The sequence below is a fragment of the Chaetodon auriga genome, chromosome 4 (assembly GCF_051107435.1).
Source record: "Chaetodon auriga isolate fChaAug3 chromosome 4, fChaAug3.hap1, whole genome shotgun sequence".
In the NCBI taxonomy this organism is placed as follows: Eukaryota; Metazoa; Chordata; class Actinopteri; order Chaetodontiformes; family Chaetodontidae; genus Chaetodon; species Chaetodon auriga.
Genome location: NC_135077.1, coordinates 21,839,082 through 21,861,225, shown reverse-complemented (window position 1 = coordinate 21,861,225; position 22,144 = coordinate 21,839,082). Strand labels below are relative to the sequence as shown.

General features: G+C 43.2%; 1 protein-coding gene across 1 annotated transcript in view; it reads right to left on the bottom strand.

Moving 5' to 3' along the window:
• Positions 1-22,144, bottom strand: part of xylt1 (xylosyltransferase I) — a 75,358-nt gene that overhangs the window by 4,537 nt on the left and 48,677 nt on the right. Inside the window, exons 5-10 of the mRNA XM_076728664.1 lie at positions 21,481-21,561; positions 19,853-20,069; positions 19,275-19,451; positions 14,144-14,409; positions 8,958-9,156; positions 2,374-2,707 (exon numbers count right to left, since the gene is read on the bottom strand). Coding sequence (XP_076584779.1) covers positions 2,374-2,707; positions 8,958-9,156; positions 14,144-14,409; positions 19,275-19,451; positions 19,853-20,069; positions 21,481-21,561 — 1,274 coding nt within the window. The remainder of the gene's footprint in view (positions 1-2,373; positions 2,708-8,957; positions 9,157-14,143; positions 14,410-19,274; positions 19,452-19,852; positions 20,070-21,480; positions 21,562-22,144) is intronic.

The following is a 22,144-nucleotide window of genomic DNA, read 5'->3' as shown; positions in this document are numbered from 1 at the left end:
CACAGGCCTAGATTTTCAAGTATGATCAGTTAAAAAACAAAACAAAACAAAACAAAACACATAAAAAAGGTTAGACCTCTATAATGATTACACATAACTGGCGTACAAATGCAAAGTACACTCAGTTTCCAGTTTATTAGGTACACCTTGCTAAACCTAATGTGGTCTAATACAACAACCAGCGGTGGAAAGTAACTCAATACATTAACTGTACAAGAAATGTACTAGTACAATTTTGAGGTACAGTTAGCTGTAAGGATTTCTATTTTATACACCCGACTCCACTGTATTATCTAGCAGAGATATTGTGCTTTTTTAAGGTTTTACTAACAAAACATCTAAAAAGCAGTTAAAGTCAGCTCTACCTCTACCAGTTACAACAGTAAAATGCTGCCACACATGAATGCATCAATAATCACACACAGTATGATAATTTAATATGAATGTTGAGACATTCTGCATAATGAGTCCTTTTATTTTTGATACTTAAATGGTCCAGCATGTAGGATTTAGTGGCATCTAGCAGTGAAATTGTTTTAGAGATGTGCTGATTTAACTTCACGGTCATTCTGAGTTGGAGGCTGAATGACATTAATAAGAGGAGTTTTCTCATTTAGTTTAGTTCATCCCATTTGTATCAATGAATCACCAACAAATCATCAATGAATCAGCGCCTGTGCCTCATAAACTAGCGGCTGACTCTATCTGACATTCCTAATCTTCCTGGATAACTGTGCTACAGCACTGCAGGGACGACGAGCCAAGAAAGAAATGTCTTGTGGTGACACACAGTTAAATTAGTACCAGGAAAATTTCTCCAGAGAAGCCAGGACATGATTGTGTAATACGATCCTAAACAGCCGTAAATCAGAGATGAATATTTAACTCGTGCTGTCGCACAACAGACGCCCCCACAGCCCCGCTGAGACTCGGGTCAAAGACAAAAGCTGTAACTTTATTTGTTGTTTCTCTTCGTCATTAAGGCGGCTCAATGAGATTATTAAATGGAGAAAGACGCGATTATGCCGAAGCCAGCGTCTCAACTCTCAGGTGACTTTCAAAGCAACGTGGCTGCTTACGGTTTAGAACAATGCAGCCTTGCCCCTTACCCGTGCTGGCTGATTGATTTAATTGTGTCTTTGTTTTTCGAGGGCTAAGTGTGCTGTTGTTTAACACTCTGTTTAGTGTGTATGAGCAGCTCGCTGGGTTATTAAGGGTGACTTGGTGACAAACAACAAGGGTCTGCAGAGCCCCACAGGCTTGATTAGAAAGGGCATCACTGCAAATACAACGCTCTGTTTGTGTGTGTGTGTGTGTGTGTGTGTGTGTGTGAATGCAGACATTTTAGAGCACCTAAACTCGCGATTGTTACTTCACAGTGAATGCAATGTGGAAGAACAATAAGTTACTCAATAATAACTGCAATAAGTAACGAGATTACACTGTACAAATATTATTATTACTATGAAATTATTACACTGCAGTAATTGGTTTTTTCTACTTTAGATTCAGATTTTAAGAAAATATAACTTTTAGATTTCAATCGGACAAAAATGACTCGGAGAGGATGAAGACTTTTGCAGTGTGTGGATTCATCGACAAAGTATTGAGCAACTCTAACGATCAGATAAATGTAGTGCAGTATTACCACTGCACATGCACAGGAGCAGAAGTAATATGTAGCATCAAATGGAAATATTCAAGTAACACTGTTTTATATATTATGTTACTGGACGGTTATTAATGGTGCGTTAATGTGTAGCAGCACTTACTGTTGTAGCTGGTCGAGGTTGAGCTAATTATATATTTTCTGACAGTGTTGCTTCGTCTCGCTCATGTTTTAGAAGCTATTTTCAACAAAAGCAGCAGTGGAAATGCTCAACAAACCACAAGTGGCACAAAAACTGACTTATGCACAACACTGAAGTAAATGCATGTAGTTATTTTCCACCGCTGGTTACACTTGACAGTATAATGATACAAAAATGACAAAATAAAACCTCAGAAATTACCAACCAACTCCTCTGTGAACACCACAACAAAGTGTGGTGGTGCTATAAACTTCACACACACAGGATTTATTGCCGGGCTGCTGTATTTGATTGCACTGTGTAGCTCTTATTTTACCCGAGCAGTGCGGGACTTCCACCACATCGAGACATGTAGTGAGAAGTTTGGCATTTAGAGTAACACCTTAAGTACTTTTTTGATGAATGATTATCTTGTTGGAGAACAGCACATCGGTGCAATATGTCTCGATAGGCCTTTTGTACAAATAGCACAATCAATAGTCATTTTGTGTTATGATGAAGTGGAAACAAGTGCTAGTTATAAATAAGCCTCATGACCATCATAGAGGAATCTCTCTCTCACCTTGTCGTATGGGCTGGTGCTTATTGTAGGCCAGCGGGGCAACAAGGAAGCGCATCTCAGCCACGGGGCTCCAGTGGTGCAGGATGCGAACGCTCCACACGCCAGGCCGCAGAGGCTGGTTGAGCGGCGGGCGGTAGTGGGTGAACTCGGCGCTGGCGTCGATCAGAATGTCATAGGTGGCGGCGATGACGTTGGTGGGGTCGATCCACACGACTGTGACGGTGACGTTAGGACCCTTACTCCACTTCTGCATGCCCACTGTCTCGTCCATCGGGCCCATCAGGCCGCCGAAGTTTCGGAACATACGCTCTTTGGCATCCCACTCTGTGCCAATCTGACAGCGGAAGAGGGAGGATAAGGGAATGAAAGGGAGTGGAAACAGGAAAACAAGATTGAGTGACAGAATGAGGTAAGAAGAAAGACAAGGAGAGACGCAACAACCAAAAGCACAAAACATGAGGGTACAGAAATTCACTCCTGCAACTGCATGTAGAGTGCAGAGATCATAAATAAGCAACACACTGTGTGCATGCATCACTATTTGACCATGACCATGCTATGAAGATAACCAATATCTGCAGTGAATTATCGTGGGAAATAATCTTCAGCATGCATTTTTCATCAAACAGCACCACACTCCGGCACAGCCCTCCACACAGCCATTATATAACGTTACAATATGCAGAAGCTGACAAGCCTGATTGTTTCGGCCTGCGTGTTTGAGTCCATTTGTACGCAGTCGCTGCTACTGTATGCCTGAGCATGTCTTTGGCAAAGAATATGAGAGACAGGCTGAGGAAGGCGCACGACTAGACCCCGACCATATCCCCTTGGGGTGAGGATCAAATGCATCCCTGTTTGCACATTTCAGACAGATAGAAAGGGAAGGCAATGAACAGCAGTATCCAGCCTGAGCAGTGTTTAACTTAACCAGAAACTACAGGGGGGGAGATTACAAACTGACACAAATGGGAAAAATCCAAACAGAGGAAGACACTATACATACTGACATTATATGCAGACACAGCGACCAGTCTTTTGACAGGGAAAAAAGGAGGAAACCTCCATAATAATAAGGTTTTAGCGCTTCAACAAAGGCTGAGAAGGCTGCATTCTCTGCAGCAATTTTGAGAAACTGAATGTAAAAATGTAACAGATAATACCAAAGTCAAATATATCTTTGGTGAATTATGAGACATACAGTGCCTCTGGCTGCAGAACACAGGACTAGCTGCCAGCCTGCCGCACACTGGAGGACTGCCAGCGGAACAATGAGCCAATTTAAGATTATTACGTCCTGTAAGCTTACATAATTAACAGTTTGAATACACATGTTTGCAGGTTTGTTTGTTTGATTAAACTGAGATTTATGGGTTAAATTCGAAGACGGATTCTGTCGCTCAACTGCAATGAAATAGAGCCAAAAAAGAATAGAAAGAACAAATTACACGAACAGGAAGACTACAGAAGTGCAGCTAATTGCCTTTAATGTCTTCATGGCGGTCAAGGCTGTAACTGAAGAGGTGTGATCTGTGCAGGATCGCAGAGACTGCAAAAGTGTGTGGTATGCAAAATGAGAGAGCGATGGAGATTGATGGGGGAGATGGGATGATAGAGAGAGGTAACACATGCTCCTGCGCACACACACACACACACACAGAAATATGTATGGGGTGTTAGCAGAAATATGAGAAGCATGGTGGCTTTAGGAAGCGCTCATCCTCACAATGGTAGCTGATTAACACAGCCTCACCCTGCTGAACGATCAATGGCTGACTGGAACTGACTCTGTCTTACATCCTTTGAGAACTGTGATTGCGATGTACAGTATAAATAGACATTCCTTGCACAAATGAGACTGTGTGTGCGTGTGTGTGTGTGTGTGTGTGTGTGTGTGTGTCTGGGCCATCCGTGAAAGACACCTCACTTTCATCTCCATTATTGGACTGACCTCTGCCATTTCTGCACCTTGGACCTCACTTCTTTTCTCTTTAAATTACTAATCAACTCTCTTGTCTGGCACCTCTGTAGCTCATTACTTTATTCAAGGCTGACTCTCTGGCACACGCTACATCCCCAATTGATTGGCAGCACGCTCGTTCTCTGCCGCAGAGAGAAATGAAAGGAGTATTGACAAAGGAATCTCACTGTAATCCAGTGGGAGAGCGCATGCAGGAGGCCGACTAAAGTTAGAGCTGTGAGAGAGAGTTTCTGACAGTGTTCATGTTGGGTAGGAGGGGACCCCCGCCTCCTCCCCCCACCCGGAACTTGCTTCTGCTTCTTGGCCGTATTGCGATGTAAATTATGCACAACAGCCCAAGTTGCATGTTTTTGAGCCATGTGAGGCCAGATGAGTGGGCAGCTTTACTCCACAGGCTTTTCTCAGTACCAACACACACACACACACACACACACACACACACACACACGGCACTCCCTGTACATACAGATTAATAAAGTGCACATGCAACTTGTTGACTGGCTGTATGCCTTGTGACCAAAGCTCAATGCCTACCCTGGTTACCACTGAAATAGTGAGCAGAAGAAGGCAGTTTATCCTAAAAAAAAAAAAAGTGAGACATATATTGACCTATTGTATTTTTCTGCAGACAGCTGGAGGTCCCTATGCCCACGCAAATATGTGTTGTTGTCTCCACATCAGCTCAAAGTTTGCTGAAACATTAAACTTAATTCACAAAGTTTAGCAATTGAAATGTTGCAATTACTTTTTCCTGTAACGTCACTCTCTCAGTGATTCGGCTCAAGGTGCAGTGTATCTGCAGGTAACAGACGAAGCCACCAGCAGCAAGAAATTCTTTCCTCCAGTGTGAAAGTGGGTCAAACAGGGATTAACTTCTGGCCCATTTCAGCCTCAGCCTATAGCTTACGCTGACCTCCACACTCAACCTGCCCCTTGCTGCTTCTACCCAATAAGCTTTAGCTTAAGACCAATAGCCAATCAAGCCTGATGACCCCTCACCAAGTCGCAGGCTTATGACCTTCTTTCACTTATAGCCATACTTAGAGGAACACGCCTTTTTGGAATTAATGCTGATCTGGCAACCTCACCATGACCTCTAGCCGCCTTTTTTCATGTGCTCCAGTCTGTCTACTGGCCTGTTTACTCACACTTTCCACTCAAGCCAATTATTCAGACTTTCCATTCATAACCACCAATTACCAACAATCATTGCTAACAACAAACAGAGGGAGAAACTCACACCTAATGACGTATATTATACAATATTGTACATTATACTTTTCTCCACATATGCCTCATCATGTCGATTACCCGCATTACATGTTTGATCCTCTGCTCAATCCCATCACATAAAACACCCCCATCTCATAAATCACCTCTATTCAATTTCTTCCTTCTGACCTGCTAACCCTGCAGACCTTTCTCCCCGTCTCTATCTTGCCAGCGCCCACACTCTAACACGTCTATTAAAAAGACAGGTCAATCTGATCAGGTAGCAGCATGGACAGTCCCAGTCTGCATCTGGCCCTGCTTAAAACCATAGGGCACGGATGTCCCTCGAGGCTCCATTCAGAGGCTTATTAGTGGCACTCTTTGTGTGGGTAATCAAACACAGGTGCTCACCAGCAGTACCAGAGGACTCCCCTGAGACGCTGTTTACGCTACTGAGGGACTATGAGCAAGATGGCTGGCTGCTTGCTAATAAAGATACACTCTGGAGCGACGTATGAGGATGGAAGGGTGGAGAACAGAGTGTGCGAGTAAGAGAACAGGACATTTTCTGTTGTAAAGATGCAGGTAAGAGTAATGTGATGCATCAAAACGGACTTAAATGACTTAAATGAGAACATCGACCTAATGACACTCACAAATGAACACGTTATATCTTGTTTGTTTAGCCAGTGATAAACAGGAAAAGGAAGACAACCTGTTGTTTTATGGGAGGTTGCATACTGGAACTGTTTCTTCAGAAAGATCCAAGTTAGATAGTTTCCTCCTGTCTCCTATGCTAAGCTAACTGCTGCTGGCAGTAGCTTCATATTTACAGTAGAGACTTGAAAGTGGTTTTGTCTTTACATCTAACCCCAGGCACGAAAGCAAATAACTGCATTTCCCAAAATGTTTATTTGTTACAGCGGTTAACGGAAATTCGATAACCACTTAGCATGTTTGTCTGTGGTCTGCTACGTCCTACACACCTCTCCTGAATCTGTCTTTAGATGTAGATTAAGACATTTAGGTGTCAGGTGCATCATGTTTACAGTAGGGTGGAGGGTCAGCTTGATATATATTACAATAAAATCCCAATTTTTGGGCTCAGATTTTGCAGGTTTCATAGTAAATTAAATGAAAATGCCGAAACAAAAGGCTGAGGGGAATCAAAACTGGATAGAAAAGGAGAGCACAGACTACTGCCAATAGTCCACTCTTTGATGATATGCAAATCTGCATATCTGCATCTGTCATGCAAGCACAACCACTACACACGTCTGGATATATTTACAAAACTGTATGAATTATGTCCAAAAAAAAAATTGGAAATATTTTGCACACTGCAACATTTGTGGGAAGCAGAAATTACTTTTCCATAGCTATGCCGTAGTTTGAGAAAAAAGCCTTGTGGTGATGTGGTGGTGAAAAAGTGAGGTGATGTCACAGTTGTATCAGTTCTCCCATCAAACCACTGTTCCCGAGAGCTCCATAACAACTGCTGTCTGTATGAAGTTTGAGCGGCACACGTGTAGGCTTCCCCAGAGAATTACTGCTACCCATGAATGTGGATTGTGATACGGAGTCATCATCATTTCTACAACTGGCTTTATTTTGTCACCATTGAACATTCGCTGGATTTTAATCTGTACGGCTTTTATTGCAGCGAGGCCCAATGCCCCCTCACGGAGGGATAACTGAAGTGAAAAATGCTCCCTGTGATTCTCATCCACAGTGGGTTCTTCCTTGACCCATGTTACACCCTTCTACCAGGTTTAATGAAAATCGGGCCAGTGGTTTTTCTGTAATCTTGCTGAGAAACAGACAAACAAACCAACCAACCAACAAACAAACAAACCTGACTGAACATGTAACCTCCTTGGCGGAGGCAATAAGTATGAAACGTGGGGGCCTTATGAGGTCGTCTCAGGGACTGGATCTGTCCCCTGGGATGATACACAGTTTATTACTTTTTGTGTACATTTTTATCTATAAATACAAAGAGTGGACAAAATTAAAGAAACACCTCACAGTATCCAATCTGATAGTGCTGTAACTCATAATGGAGGTACATCATGTTAATTTTTTTGAACTGTCAAGACAAATTCTTATTGTACTTACATCATAATGAATTCCTCTATATGTACTGTATGTATGTACATTTTGGTAGAACGAGGACTAAATCATCAGGCAAAGTCAGTCATTCTACTGTATAAGATTTGTCCAACTAAGGGTAATACACCTCTCAATGTCAAGTCTGAGTTGAGGTGAAATACTAATTTTAACAGTGTGGGCTGTAAGTGGCCTTACACTAAATCATGCAGTAAAAAGGCCTATAAAGGCAGCTGGGAGGCGGCGGTAGAGGAGTGAAAAGAAAGACATATCTGTCTTCCTTTATAGCTAAAGGAGGACAGGGAACACATTGTTAAGCCAACCATATGGTTTATCTAGCAAACTCCAGCGTATAGCTTTAGTATAATGGGTCATATCTGCTAAGCTGACAAAAAGTCTTATTTAAGCTCTTTCTGCTCTCGTTTTGAATGACAGATGGACAAACTGACTGACTGTCAGCCGCTGCACACTGCCAGACAGTGAATGCTTTCTCTGGCTGAGCATCCAGATAAAAGCCACAGCTCACATCACTTCCCTGTCACTCACGGTTTCATAGGCCAGACACACAAACAGGCTTAGAAAGAGGGACCACTGGAAGTCTGGATCCCTTTGAGTTCGCTCTGTGACAGCTGGTAGAGGTCACCCGGGGTCAAGGTGTGTTCAGGTGTAAGAGTGTGGTCCACAGGCACAAACAAAGCACATTCATTCAAAGGTCTGTTGACATTTGTGCCTCCCACAAAGGTGTGCAGGATTAACCAGAGAAAAAGGTCAATTTATATTCACTCGGTTAATTTTGTCCTTTTTGAAATGACGCTGTGCGGCTGTCACATCAAAGCCGAGCTGTGTGTTGTGGTAAACAGAAACACAGATTAACATAACAAGACAATCAAGGGAGGCATTCCAGTGTGAAGGTGAGAAGAAGTTCTATTAGGAAACAACAAATAAGCAGCACATGAAGCGCTCATCCCTATAAACTTGGATGAATTCAATCAATTTACATTTTACAAGGCCATTACAGGCACCAGTTTAATTGTGTGGAGATGCGCTGCTATGAGTCTTGGCAAGGTCGCCATAACAGTGAATATAAGGTCACCATGGCAATGAGCTGTATATCTCACCTCTAATTATATGCATCACATAGGACAAACTATGAGGTGCTTAGGGTTTTAATGGAACTCATTTCCTGACACTGGCAATGGCTGACTGATTGTTTTGTGGCTCATGCCAAACAAGTGACTTAAATGAAAATTAAAACCGAACGCGAGCCGATCTGCTGACTCACCTCTGCGAACTGCAACCTGCTGAATGTGCTGCTGGGAGGAGTCGTTAGCTTGAAGGTCTTCTTGGGTGCCACCCAGGTCTCCATGGTCTCCAGCTTGCTAGTTGCCAGATTGGTGGCGTGGTGCTTGACCAGGTAGCCCTGGAACTGGTCTGACTGGAAGTAGAGATGCACTGACACCGGGTGGCCCATGGGGAAGTACCTGGCAGAGCATCGAGAGCGAGAAAGAGAATCCATTAGCAAACTCGATACCCGCTGACCTACCTGCTGAGCCGCTTTTCAGGGCCAACAGTGTAAGAGGAGCAGACTATCTAGATTCATCTGGATAACGTCTGCGAGGGACCAGCCTTGGACATGCTAATGTGGCCGCATGCTAATGTAAGCTCTCAATGAAGATTAGCGGGGAGTCAATGTGCTCTGTGATGGTGTGACATGGTGGACATTAATTCAATGACCTTTAACAGAAAACCAATTGGTCAAAGACATGTGTCCACCATGCTGAGAACTCGCATTAAGTATTGCTTGTTGGCTGCTACGCCCACGCTTGCATAACAGGGGTTTTCATTTATTTTCATGCTTGTACATGGTTATTACAGTACTATATCAAAGATAAGTAATGGATTAGTGAACAGTTCATCAAAGTACCACTGAGAACTTCTAAGTAAGTAAATGACAAACTTCTTCTCTGCTAATTATTGCTCTACAACGTGCTGGTTGCTTCAGCATGTGCTCCGGTTCTGAAGTGGAGAGGATGCTTAAAGACATGCGACAGCGCAGACCGCAGCGTTCTGCTGCCTCCAGAAAATTACAGAAGAGTCATGGGCTCTATTGGCAGCAGATTCAGATTAGTCAGAGTCCTGAACACACACAGACAAATCCAAGTGAACACATTACAAGTCTGCCGAACAAAGTTGAACTGGGTCATCCAGTCAGCCGAAGCCGAATGAAGGTCTTGCCCCTCTGATTAGTCTGTTGTTTGTTTGTATGTCGCTTCATACGTGGCAGAGGGCCGGCCCTCGGGGCAGCCAGCCCGAGTGACTTCTGGAAAAACAAAAAAGGGGCCAGGGTGGGCACTGCTGGGGAACACTCCACAGCTGCTCTCTGCACACGTTCTGACTCCTTCTTGCCCAGATTTCTCATCCTTCTGCTTCCTTGAATTCGTCTTTATTCCCTTCTCTTTTTACACACACACACACACACACACACACACACAGTCCCTCCCTGCTCCCCAGTGCCCATGGCCTCATCAGTATTCCACTAAAGGACCAGGAGTCAACCCGTCCCGGTAAATGCTACCCTGACAAGCAGAACAGCAAATATTTACACCCACAAGGATAGCAGTGCACACTCCCTCCTCTCCTGCTCCCTCTAACTGCGCCTTTCTCCCTTTCTCCTCTACTCTCCCATCTGCCTCTTCCTCTTTGCTCTTCTCCCCTCTTCTCCGTCTTTTATCCTGCTTTCTGTCTTCGTCCCTCATCCGCCCCCCGCCTGCCCCTGTCTTTCCCAAAAGAGACGTGGCTGCCAGTGTGAGAGGCAGTGAGAAGGGGTCGGGGCGTAGCCTGCACAGAAGCTCCATTCAGGCTTTTACTCCAGTCTCTCCAATCGAGTCACAGTGGGCTGCTAAAAGAGCCAAATCCCTCCCTGTTGCCTTTTCCTCTCAGTCTCACACTGAGGCTGACCCATCCATCTGCTGTTAACACATCTGAATTCTACATGCGTGCAAAATATGCGGCTATGCACACACATGCCATATGTGGCCACACTTGAGACTTCAGACCAGGACACGGATAAGACGTAGACTTCAAAGCAAATCCTTGATCGGTTTTAATTACCTCGCTTGTTCAGTAAAATTCTAGGTCAATAAAAAAGAAATAAAACAGGCCACGCCAGGCAGGCCTAGTGCGGTCATGCCACACACACACACACACACACACACACACACACACACACACACACACACACACACACACACACTGTGTGTTATAAGAATGATAAATTTAAATCTAAAATCACGAGGCTCATTTTGCTTTTTATCTCTCCCTTTTGTTCAGCCTGATCTCAACAATGCTTCAGTGCAGCTGTGACTCATTGTAGCTCATTATTTATGTACGAGGTCCTGATTTTTACTCGTACACTTGATAAACTAGTATCATATACGTATCTTGCAACACACTAAACATCGGCCTTTTTGCCTGTTTTATTACACAGAGGATTTTGAGAAATAGTGCATTATTTATGGCTTCCACCTTGTGATGCTGCAGTGATGAATTTATGACAGAACACATGATCAACCAGACAGGACTGCTGCGGCTTTCGGAGACGGTGTGTTAAATTATGACACCATGTTAAGCCTTGGAAAATGTAGAGTACGGTATTACACGACAGCATCTGTAACACAATATAACATGGACGTGTTGGGTGCCTCTCATGTATTAGCATTACATTCAATCCACAGAGCTTAACACATGTTGGAGATGTTTGAAAAACCCACATTTACTGCTGCTCTGCTGTAAAAGCTTCTTCGAACCAACTGAATGAAAAAAAAAAAGCATTGTCCATTTGAAGACAAAAAAAACCTGTTTCCCAAAGTTTCTCTCCTATTTCAGATAGCTGGAGATGACATATGTCTTTGCTGTTTTTGTAAAACACAATCAAATTATGAATGCAGTGTTTTGAATTAAATATAGGAGAGAAATATTAATATTTGAGAGAACTGAAATGCTAAAAGTTTAAATTTTAGTACACATTGTATGAACAGCAAAAAGGGGCCCAACTCAGGAACGGCTTAAAATCTTTGTTACTGTGCAGGAGACAGAATGTTTTAAGTGGTTAAAAGAGTCTGAGGATTCTGTAAATACTTTCAGGACAACGGAAAGTGATCTTAAACATCCTACTGGCTCCGTCAACGATCACCTGGGAATCGTTTGTTATTTTGTATAAAATCAGGCGCTTAGCTGTGTGACTCCAATGTAATGTTAATACACGAAAAGCACAAACTTGGGCAAATGTTGGGTGAGCTTATGGGTTTCTTTCTCCTTAATTCTGTCTTTCACTGTGGAAATAAAAAGTATTTATACTGTATATTCCTGGCACTGTGTACCAGTAAGCAATATCTGCTTTTCACACATCCTGCTCATTTCAGAAAGGTGGGCACATACCACCAAATCATTCTTCTCATTATGAACCCGCCTTCTCATCTGTGTTCAATTAGCTCCATCTCAAATAAAATGCAATGAAAGAATCTGCACTCAGTGATGTAAAAACACCATTAAAACAGCTTTGCAAGCACTCGGGCACCTCACAGACTTCACCCTGACTTACAGTTTGCATACTGTATGAGGACTTAAGACTTGCCCTAAAAGGCTTAACACAGCTCACGCACAAGGTGACACTTCAGTCAGTGTGCATTTGCTGAATATGCATGGAGACACTCACTGGATCACTGCTGGGTGGACAGAGAGAAACCCATAAACACCTACAAATACACAACGAAACACATGCACATAAGGTGACATGTGAACTTGTGTGTGTGATTTAATAGGAAGCAATACACACACACACACACGTATGGGCAGACACATCCACAGGACCACTCTGCGGTTGCTTGCACAGACACACACACACTCAAAACTTACCCTGCATACACACACACACACACACACACACACACACACACACGCAGACATTTACAGTAGTTCTCTCCATTTCCTGCTTTTTGACCTTTGGCCTCTCAGCTATGCTAAACTGCTTTTACATGTAAATGTTAAAGGCTGAGGTTTGCTTGTGTGACTGAAATGCTTTTTCTCACAGGCTCATTTCCTGGTAATGACAGACACGTGGAAACCACCCCTCTCTCTTACACATGACAAAGACACACGCACATACACGCATGCATGTACGTAACCACCTTTTCCCTGCTCTGCTCCTGCTCTCGCTGCTAACAGATGCAGCCTACGTGTAGAAACAGCTGTAGCCAATAGATGGTTTTGAGGTTTGACAGAAGGAAACATGCTTCCTTTCTCTGCTCGGCTTTACCCGCAGGACTTTACAGAACACCCACAATGCAGCAGGGTGGGGGGTGGGCGCTGGCACGGGACGCCTTGATGTACTGGAGACCTGCTTATGAGGAGCAAAACATCACAGCTGACACAAGGGTTTGTGCTGCCTCCTACGTTTCCTCTACAACAGCAAGTGACGCTGCACTCCGAGATGCTATCAGTCAGCTTACCTGACAATTTTTGAAACTTTCCTGAGTAGGACAATATGAATTGGCAGCCTGGATGACTACAAGGAAAATCAGCGTGCCTCCATATATTGCTAAAACAACTGCTTTCCGTCACGTTCTGCTCCATTTGCTTTCTGTTATCCTGTCTCGTGTGGGGAGAATTCCTCCTAATGTTTCTCGATGTCATTAAGATGAACATAAAGATGCCATCTTGCTTTATCTTTTATTTCGAGGTGAGATGCTTTTTATGAGCTGCGTGGGGCTTTCTGTCACACATGCACAAATGAGCAATTTACACCTCTCCTTTCTGTTTTGAATCAGCATATTTAATTTGTCACTGCTTTTTAATTGCTTTGTGTCTGGGTTTTATCGCTGTGCAAATAAACTAACGGAAAGCTCACCTAAAATGCTCCTACGCCAGATGTTACTGAAAACATATGCTGCTGAAAGCCCTTACTGAAGTACGTGAAGCTGAAACGTTCCATTTGGCCATTAAATATGAACCCATCGTGTGATTCTCCCCTTTCATTCTAACCACATACAGTATGTTAACAGCACTGGAATTCATACATTTCCACTAATAATACACTGGCCTGAGGGGACAGCTTTTGATACTATGAACCATATAGCCTCATTATCTCTGGGATGAATTGTCATATCATGTTACAAAATGAACAGCATTACCCAGCGTTCCCTGCTGCTGACTGGAGCTATTCACTGCTGTCTTATTACCATGACATGCGAGGCCGGACAGAGAGGTCATACAAAAGGTCTTTATATATGTTGTGGTTTCTCATGCTCGAATGGGTGTGGCTGGCCTTTCAGAGTAAACACAAACTGAAGTGCACCTGTGGATGTTGATGCAGGCGTGCCATGATGCTGTGGTGATGATGATGACGGTGTGTGTAGATGGAGAGCAGAACAAAAAAGGATTTGCATAGGTGAATGCACTCAGAAAACTAACCTGCAGCTGTGATCCTTCGGGTTTCCCTGCAGCGAGGCGGCAGCTCTGGCCAGACCCAGCCGTGAGAAGGAGTGGTAGTACGTGAGCTGCGTGTCCGACAGACTGGCCACGCCATCTGGCTCGTCGTACACATTCTCCCAGTACGAGTTCAGGCCTGGCGTTCCTTGGGGAAACGGTCCAAACAGGTAGCTGTCCAGCTGGTTCACTATCTCCTGGTTCACACTGGCTTCAAACTTCCTGGCGAAGAAGGTGGGCCGCACCGTTTGCTGCAGAGGGAGAGGGAGGCGGGGAGGGTGGGGAACGTAGCAGCAAAGCAGGGAGGGAAGAGATAAAGAGAAGAGAAAAAGAAGATTAGGAAACGGTGGTGTGAGAGGATGGCAGGGGAACAAATGTGATGTGTTAGATGTGTGTTGAAGTGACGTGTGGGCTGAGAGAAGAGAGGGAAGGAGTATAGGTGGTAGCAGATGAAAGGAAGCAAATCTGTTCTGTATACTTATGTGAATTAATTATTATGCACATTATACACACACACACACACAGTATATCTATGCATATACATAGATACATACACACATTATATCATCGTCTCCTAGTCTCTCTCTTCCATTCATTTGCAGGAGGAATGGTCTGTATGTATTAGATCTTGTGTCCTCCATGTCAGTCACTTCCACCCTGGGGGTCCGGCCCACCACAAGGAGTTGCAAGGGGGTTGTGAGGGGGTTAAAAGACTGATGCAGCAGAACCAGGGACACTGTCTTTTTTTATTCCAAAGGTTCTTCCTTCTCATCAAAACCTGATTCTGATTCAGGGGTTCTGGTGTGCTATGCTAAGCAGAGAGGGGCAGAGGGCTACAGAGGTCTGGTAAGCTCGCTTCTTTCTTCACTGTGACATCACTTGAGGCAGTTTATCAGATTTCATGCAGCTTCGTCTGTAGCCACAAAAAGCTTTTTTCACATAATAAGTAAGTTAGTACCCTCCAAGTCCCGTAAACAGACCTTGATGTGCAAAATTGGCACAGTTCCTCTTTAAGAAAGGAGAAATCTTCGAGTAAAGTACTGGATAAATGTGCCTCTTCAAGACTGAATAAAACAAGGAAGAAACAACATCAGCCCAAACGGTGATGAAAGCTCACAAGTAAACATGACTTTGTTTTAAAGGGTCACAAGCCAAAAAGATTGGGAACCACTGCTCGCTGTGGCTCCCATGACTCAACTTCCCCTTATCCAGCTTGTCAAAACAGTGCACCCACTATAATATTTGAATTAAAGAACTCCACATCTGATATACGCTGTTAGCCCTGCAGACAAGATGAGAAAAAACACGCTGTACAACACTATACATTTTCTGAGCTGAATACTTGAAACATCCATTGACTTAGAAAGGCTGTGATTGCTATCTCAGATGCAGGGAGGGATGTCAAAGGTTAAGGAGAAATTGAGGAGAAGATAAATTACCCATTGAGAGAGGTCTTAAAAAAGTTAATCACATCACAAAGAAACTATTGATGAAAGGCTGCAAGTCACTCAGGGCATCTGTGTCAGACAGCTTCATTACAGGAATTACAGTCAACGCTCGTACCCAAAGGTGCTCGACTAAGACGGCTCACAAGTCTCCCTCATACGGCACCGTCCTGTTGCCTCCTCTGTATTTATCCATCCATTCATCACATCTTTTCTCAACACCGCTTTGTATTTGTCGCTCTGTCTGGCCTCCTCCACTCCAAACCACGTCTTTCTCACCCTCTCTGTCTCTGCTGCTCGTGTGGTTGATGGTGCATCATGAAATCTGTCGCCTCCACAGCTTGGCTTACACACAAAGATGTCTTTTCAGTCCCAGACACAAAACTATTTACTGATAGTTACCCTGCACCGAACACCTCGGTGCTACCTGCGAAAGAAAAACGGAGACCTAAACAAGCTGCGGTACGCTTCAGCTCTCTCTCATGCTGCTCCGAGAACCATTAACCATCGCTGATCGGCCGCGGATATCAGCCGAAACACGAAGGCTTTTTGCTCTCTGACGCGCCCTCGGTGCCAGCCTGTCACAGCTCATCTTTCTGACAGACTTCCCAAATGCACCTCATTCTGAAGCACATTACTAAACAATGATGCACTAAAACAAAAAGGCACATCGCCACTCTCCAGAACAGCCCCCTCCCCTGGTGAGTGCACATCAAAATCCCCCTGCGGGATACTGCACAGTTACACCATGAATTATTGGTCTCATCTGCAATCAAACTGCTTTACCTGTCAGTATCTTCCCCAGTGCTACGGTTCATTAAGTCCTATTAATACCGGGGCCTGCTTTGCTTTTGGAAAGGCTGCTTTGTTCCCATGGTTGGACTTAAGTGATACCAGGGTGCCAAACAGACCCCGCGGCGGTGCCAAGGGCCTGTGGTAATGTGTTGGCGCTGAGCTGCCGGAGGCTGAGGCGAGACAGACGGCAGGCGGGTCTGGCGAAGGGAGAAGTGAGGTCAGTGCGACGGCTTTGACTGGTATGTGAAGGACAAGAGAGACGGAGTGCGTCACGCCGCTTAAATGGCATGACTTCAAGAGATATTTAACTGTGGCAGAACGTTTTCACTTTGTAGCGCAGCTTTTACTTTTTAGGAGCGCATTAAAAGTCAAACTGCGATAGCGGCTTTCTCTGGGGTCCTGGAGTCAATGCCACTCATTCACTTTCATTTTGAAAAGCTAACTAACCCACTTCTCTTCCTCATACTCAAGGCAAAGAGGATCTAATTACTATTAATTTTTTTTCCCTTTCAGGGTCATACTAATCAAGACATAATTTTGCACGTATTGATTGTGAAAGCTGTGGGAACTGGCTGGATGCAGAGGCTGAGAGGACAGACCTTGAGGGCAGAGAATTTAGAGATTGGCTGCTGCTGATTTCCCACGACATAGCGAGATGTGTGCGCCGCAAAGGTCCACTCAGAGTGCTGGATTTCATACTAATTTCTGTATGTTTGGAGGTTTGTCTGATGTCTCTGATGGACATCTGATGGAAGATAAAGCATTATATCTGCAGCGTGGCGCAGTGCAAACTTATCAAACTGCTGAAAGGGAAATTTTGGACTTTAATGAAAGTTAAAAGTAAAAATCCTTCACTTTCACTCCTACTCACAGACATAAGAATAAAACCTACTGCTGAAATTTATTTTGACTGGAAAATAATCTTGAATCTTCTAATAATCTTGAATTTTTATGCGTATGTATTGTTTCTAACATATTCTTTGAGACTTTTGAGACTTGTGTATGCAACCCTTTGCATCCCTAAAGGGTGACTGAAGCAGATACTGATTTTGGTTGTGGTCTCTTTCTGTGCACCATTTTTCTAGATTTTCCTTATCATATGAGAGTATATGATAGTAAAATTCCTACAAGTGTAATCCCTGCTTATACGATTGCAGGCTACTTGCTGTTAACATCATGTGTTAATAGCTACTGAAGACAACAGAATAAACAATATAGCAGCTGTAGGGTAAATGCATCTGATTCACATTAATGGGATTAATCATGTGATCCTCTGCTCTTACAGGTTCCTCCTATATTTCACTGTCAGTAGGAGTAAGTCACTGCATCTGTCTTATTCTTCATTTTTAGCAAAGCAACATTTACTCCTAAACTGGTCCTTTGGAGGATTCTACTTTTGCAACTATTGATATGTGAATGCTTAAAGAGTGGGTCAACGGGCAACATGATGCTTGGACAGGAGCAGTGACATATGTAATGGATTACATCTTACAGGCACATATACTGTGTATAGTAAACTGTTGCAGCATTTTACATAATGTTCACGTCATAGTCTTGAGATGAAGGCCGATTTCTCCAGCGTCTGTGGAAATTGCGGTCCAGCCGTCCTTGGGTGGAGGGTTTGCCTGCAGCTATTTCTTTGTGATGGCTTTCTTGCTTGCAGGCAAAAGGATTTTAAAGAAGTATTCAACCGGTACTGTAACTTTATCAGGGACTTTGCCATAGTTTTATGTTTCAAGTTGTAAATAAGATAAGAAAAGATATAACTTTATTGATGCCACACCAGGGAAATTAAGAAGCTACAGACAGCAGCGTATGTAAAAAATATGTGATACTGCACAAGATATTTGCAAGGATGTAGTGGATATTAGCAAAATGTTAATCGTAAATCATGCAGCAGTGCAAACAGTTGGTTTGTGATGTTGATGAGCATCAACACAGTGTTACATTAAATGACTGGAGTTAAACAGCTGTTGGAATGAAGGAGCTCCTTCAGGCTGTAAATTTTTGTTATATATTATACAATACTATACTCACACTATCCTCACAATATACAGTACTTGTATCATATTTTAAAGTCTATGCCATATTGTTATATTATATTATATATTTTGTTATACAAAATACCACAGTTCATCTTAAATTAGATTTTCTATCCCATTCTGTACATGATTATATCATGCTATAAAATAATAATTTAAGTTAATATGTGCATTATGTATTATATCACATTTCTGATTGATACAGACAAACACAAAGTATCATTGCTAACTTATCTTGTATATTATTCTGGTCTACGCTGTTATAGTAGATGTATCATGTTACTCTCATGTATACTAGAACTTTACACCTACTAATCCCACCACCACGCATGTCACTTCACTTGAGACAGTATAGCACTACTAGTACTGCGGGTACTGTATGTGTGCTGCTCGCTTCGTAAGTTTGAGTTTAATTGCTTTTGTATAGTTTCTATTTTAATTTGAAGTTCAATTTTATGTACATGTAATAATTAATACTCTTCTCTATTATTCTGTACTTATTTTTTTTTTTACGTGTGCCTGAGCCTGAGTTTCCCTACTGGGGAATCAAAACAGGCTTGTTTTTCTTAATTATGTCTTGGAAAAATATAAATAATTACAGGACAAGGACAAATAAATTTTTTTTTTTGCTTTTTTTTTTACCAGACCACCTTCAGCATTGTCTCAGAGAAGCCCTTTGTAATGCAGTACATTTTAATTTCAAGCTCTTTAGAGAATCCCCAAGTATGATTCTTTGACGATTGCTAAATACAGGCCCTGACCTTCTGCTGCAGCTCGCTCTGCTTCTGGCCATTGATTGAGTATCTCCACATTAGTGTTGCGTTTAATTACTACCTGGAAGCGGTGGAAGTCTGCAGGCTTGAAGTCATTAGGGGAGCATCCGCACCAATCGACGATGTGCTTGTACTGGCACTTACAGCCCAGTTTACGGTTCCAGTTGGTGATGCGCAGGTTGTTATCCACCATGCTCTCACAGTGGGCGCTGTTTTCCAGCACCGTGTGGAAGAACGACTGCGTGATGAGAAACAGAGACAGAAATGGGATGGGGAGACGGAGGGGTGGGGGATAGAGGGCAGAGACAGGGAGACAAAATTAGAAAATTGTATACCTTTTATTTTTTACACCATTCAATTCATGGAGAGCAAATAGAGCAGCAGCAGAGAATGGAGATTCACAGCAGCTCATGATAAAAATCCAATTTCCCCACAGAGATCATTCAGTTCTCATTCAATCCTTGTATACGGATGGAAAGTCAGCCTTTACATCTTGCCTTCACAGCCATGAAAAGAGAGCGGTGTATACTGTCTCTATAAGCGATGCAGTGTAAGTACAAAGCAGTGCTTACCTGTCAGTCAGAGGTTAAGAAGCACTTGTGTGAAAGCGGTGTATCTGTGAGTATGAATGTGCGTTACCTCTGCAGGCAGCAGAGTGTAGGCGTAGAAGCGCTTCATGTTGGTGACCAAGTCGTCCTTAGAGTTGATGACATATTCCACGAACATGCGGTTGAGAAGGAACCAGTCGGACCCGCCGTCCACCGAGATGCCCTCTGGGATTTTACGGTCGCCCAGCCTCCACATGTGGGTGTCGCACTCGTAAAACAGGCGATCCAGACCCTGCTTACGGATGAACCTAGCGAACACACACAAAGGTATGGTTATACCGCTGCTGCTGAATATATTTAAATATACAAAACAGGCCAATTATTTTTGTGAATTTATATGGCAGGAAAAAAAAACTATATCCAGGTGAAAATCAGACTTTAAAATTAGCATTTACATAAAAACATGCACTCTGTGGTTGTTTTATATTTAGAGGGACACTTGCATAAACAGCAGCTCCTTTATATTTTTCTCATTACTTCTTATAAACAGAGGATTCCTGAGCCGTGCTTTTCATAAGAAGCCCTTACTGACTGTAACTGTCACCGAACATTGTCCTCATTCAGGAAGAAACACAACTTTTGAGTACTTTGAGTGAAAATCTTGATCCTCCTAAAAGGAATCTGGGCTGAAAATTGGTAAAAAGCGAAAAGAGATGGGCTAAAAATGGGAAAATATGCTCACAACTCACCTGCTGCAACAAGTGATTAAAGACAGATGAATCATTTTTCACAGTAATTGTTATTAGTTTATTATCAAAATACTTGCATATCCAAACATTACTTCCTTCTGCATAATTGCAGAATTTGTCTCCTGTGCTCGGCCTTAAATGACTCGACAAACGTGTTGTTCACACTTGTCACTACACACTTTTATCAGCAACAACAAGAGTGACACCCTGCATACATAATGGATGGCATTACTCCTGCGAACGTATCGGGTGTCAGATGAAAGGAGTCAAATTCAGGTCAACTGGCTCAGATTGTCTCTGTTATCTCCACACTGACTGTTGAGGTACTGACCTTGTGGCTCATAGACACACACGCATGTACATATGCAGGGGACATCTTAGCAATGCACGCATGCATTTTTCAAACACTTGTTTGTTTCAATCCGTCCACACGTGTGCATATGCTGTAGTAGTGGATTACTGAGATATTTGTTGTTTTTAATTTGGAATTAAATTGCCAACAAAACAGCTTTGCTCTCGTCAAACAGCACTGAATAAAATTCTCTGACTGCAAATATGAAAAGGTACCGCTGAGTCACGCTGACTCATACATCCTTGCTGGCTGTTATTTTTTTCCTGCGTTTTGGGGGTATTTTTGCCCACAGTGTCGGGTGATGACTGGTTTGTCACCAGGGTGTGATGAGGCAGAAAGTAGAGGGCGGCAGGGTGGCGGCGGCAGAGAAGGCTGTTCTGGCAGCGACCTCGCTAGCTCACCCCACCAAGAAGGTTAATTAATGAAGCCACAGATGGGAGCTAATTGTATTATGATTCAGTGACCACGCTGTGCTGGCAGGAGGGCGCTGTGTGTGCACATAGGTGCTGCTGAGTGAGTAAGAGAGACAAACACAGAGAGCTAGCCAGAGAGTGAGAGGGAGAGAGGGTGGAGTGCTGCGGAGTGATTAAAATGGAGTTTGAACAATTTGCATCTCACCTGGCGTTGTCCCTGCCGTGGGACTTGATGAAGTTCATGTCTCTGTATTTGGACAGGAAGGCCACCAGCTGGTTATTGGTCCTGAAATGGAAGAAAATGACTTACTTTTGACTGGGAAACATATGGTGAGACCTAGCTGGAGGTGGACCAGTCACTGCACATGCTATAGGTAAAATGAAATGAGAAAAACTAACCTGTTGTAGTGATAAAAAAAAGGCCCTCAAAGACAGTTGAAGTTCTAACCCTGTGTCCCCGACTGTTCAGTTATCTCTTATTACAAGCTAAACATATATAATATTGAAATAATCTTGCCCATCTTGTGAACCCACACCTGACCGTCGCTAGTAGAACAAGATCATGGATCAGAGGTGTGTGTTCGGATCTCAGCTGGATCTGTCTAATTTATCAGTTTCTTGATTGTTCTCCTACTCCTGCTCAGACAAAGCCATCTGATCAGTGATTTGATTTAAGTTCCACTCGTAAACTAAACTCTGCCCGCATATTCAGTTTCCCTTGAAATTACGTCACATTACAGTGGCACTCTAGTGGAACTGATGCAATTGGTGGACTGGAGCTTTTATAGTATCTTTGCTTTTCTTACTGGTTTGAAGTGGGCTGAGCTCAGAATGTCACGTCCTTCCGTGCACAAATCAGAACTTGACGT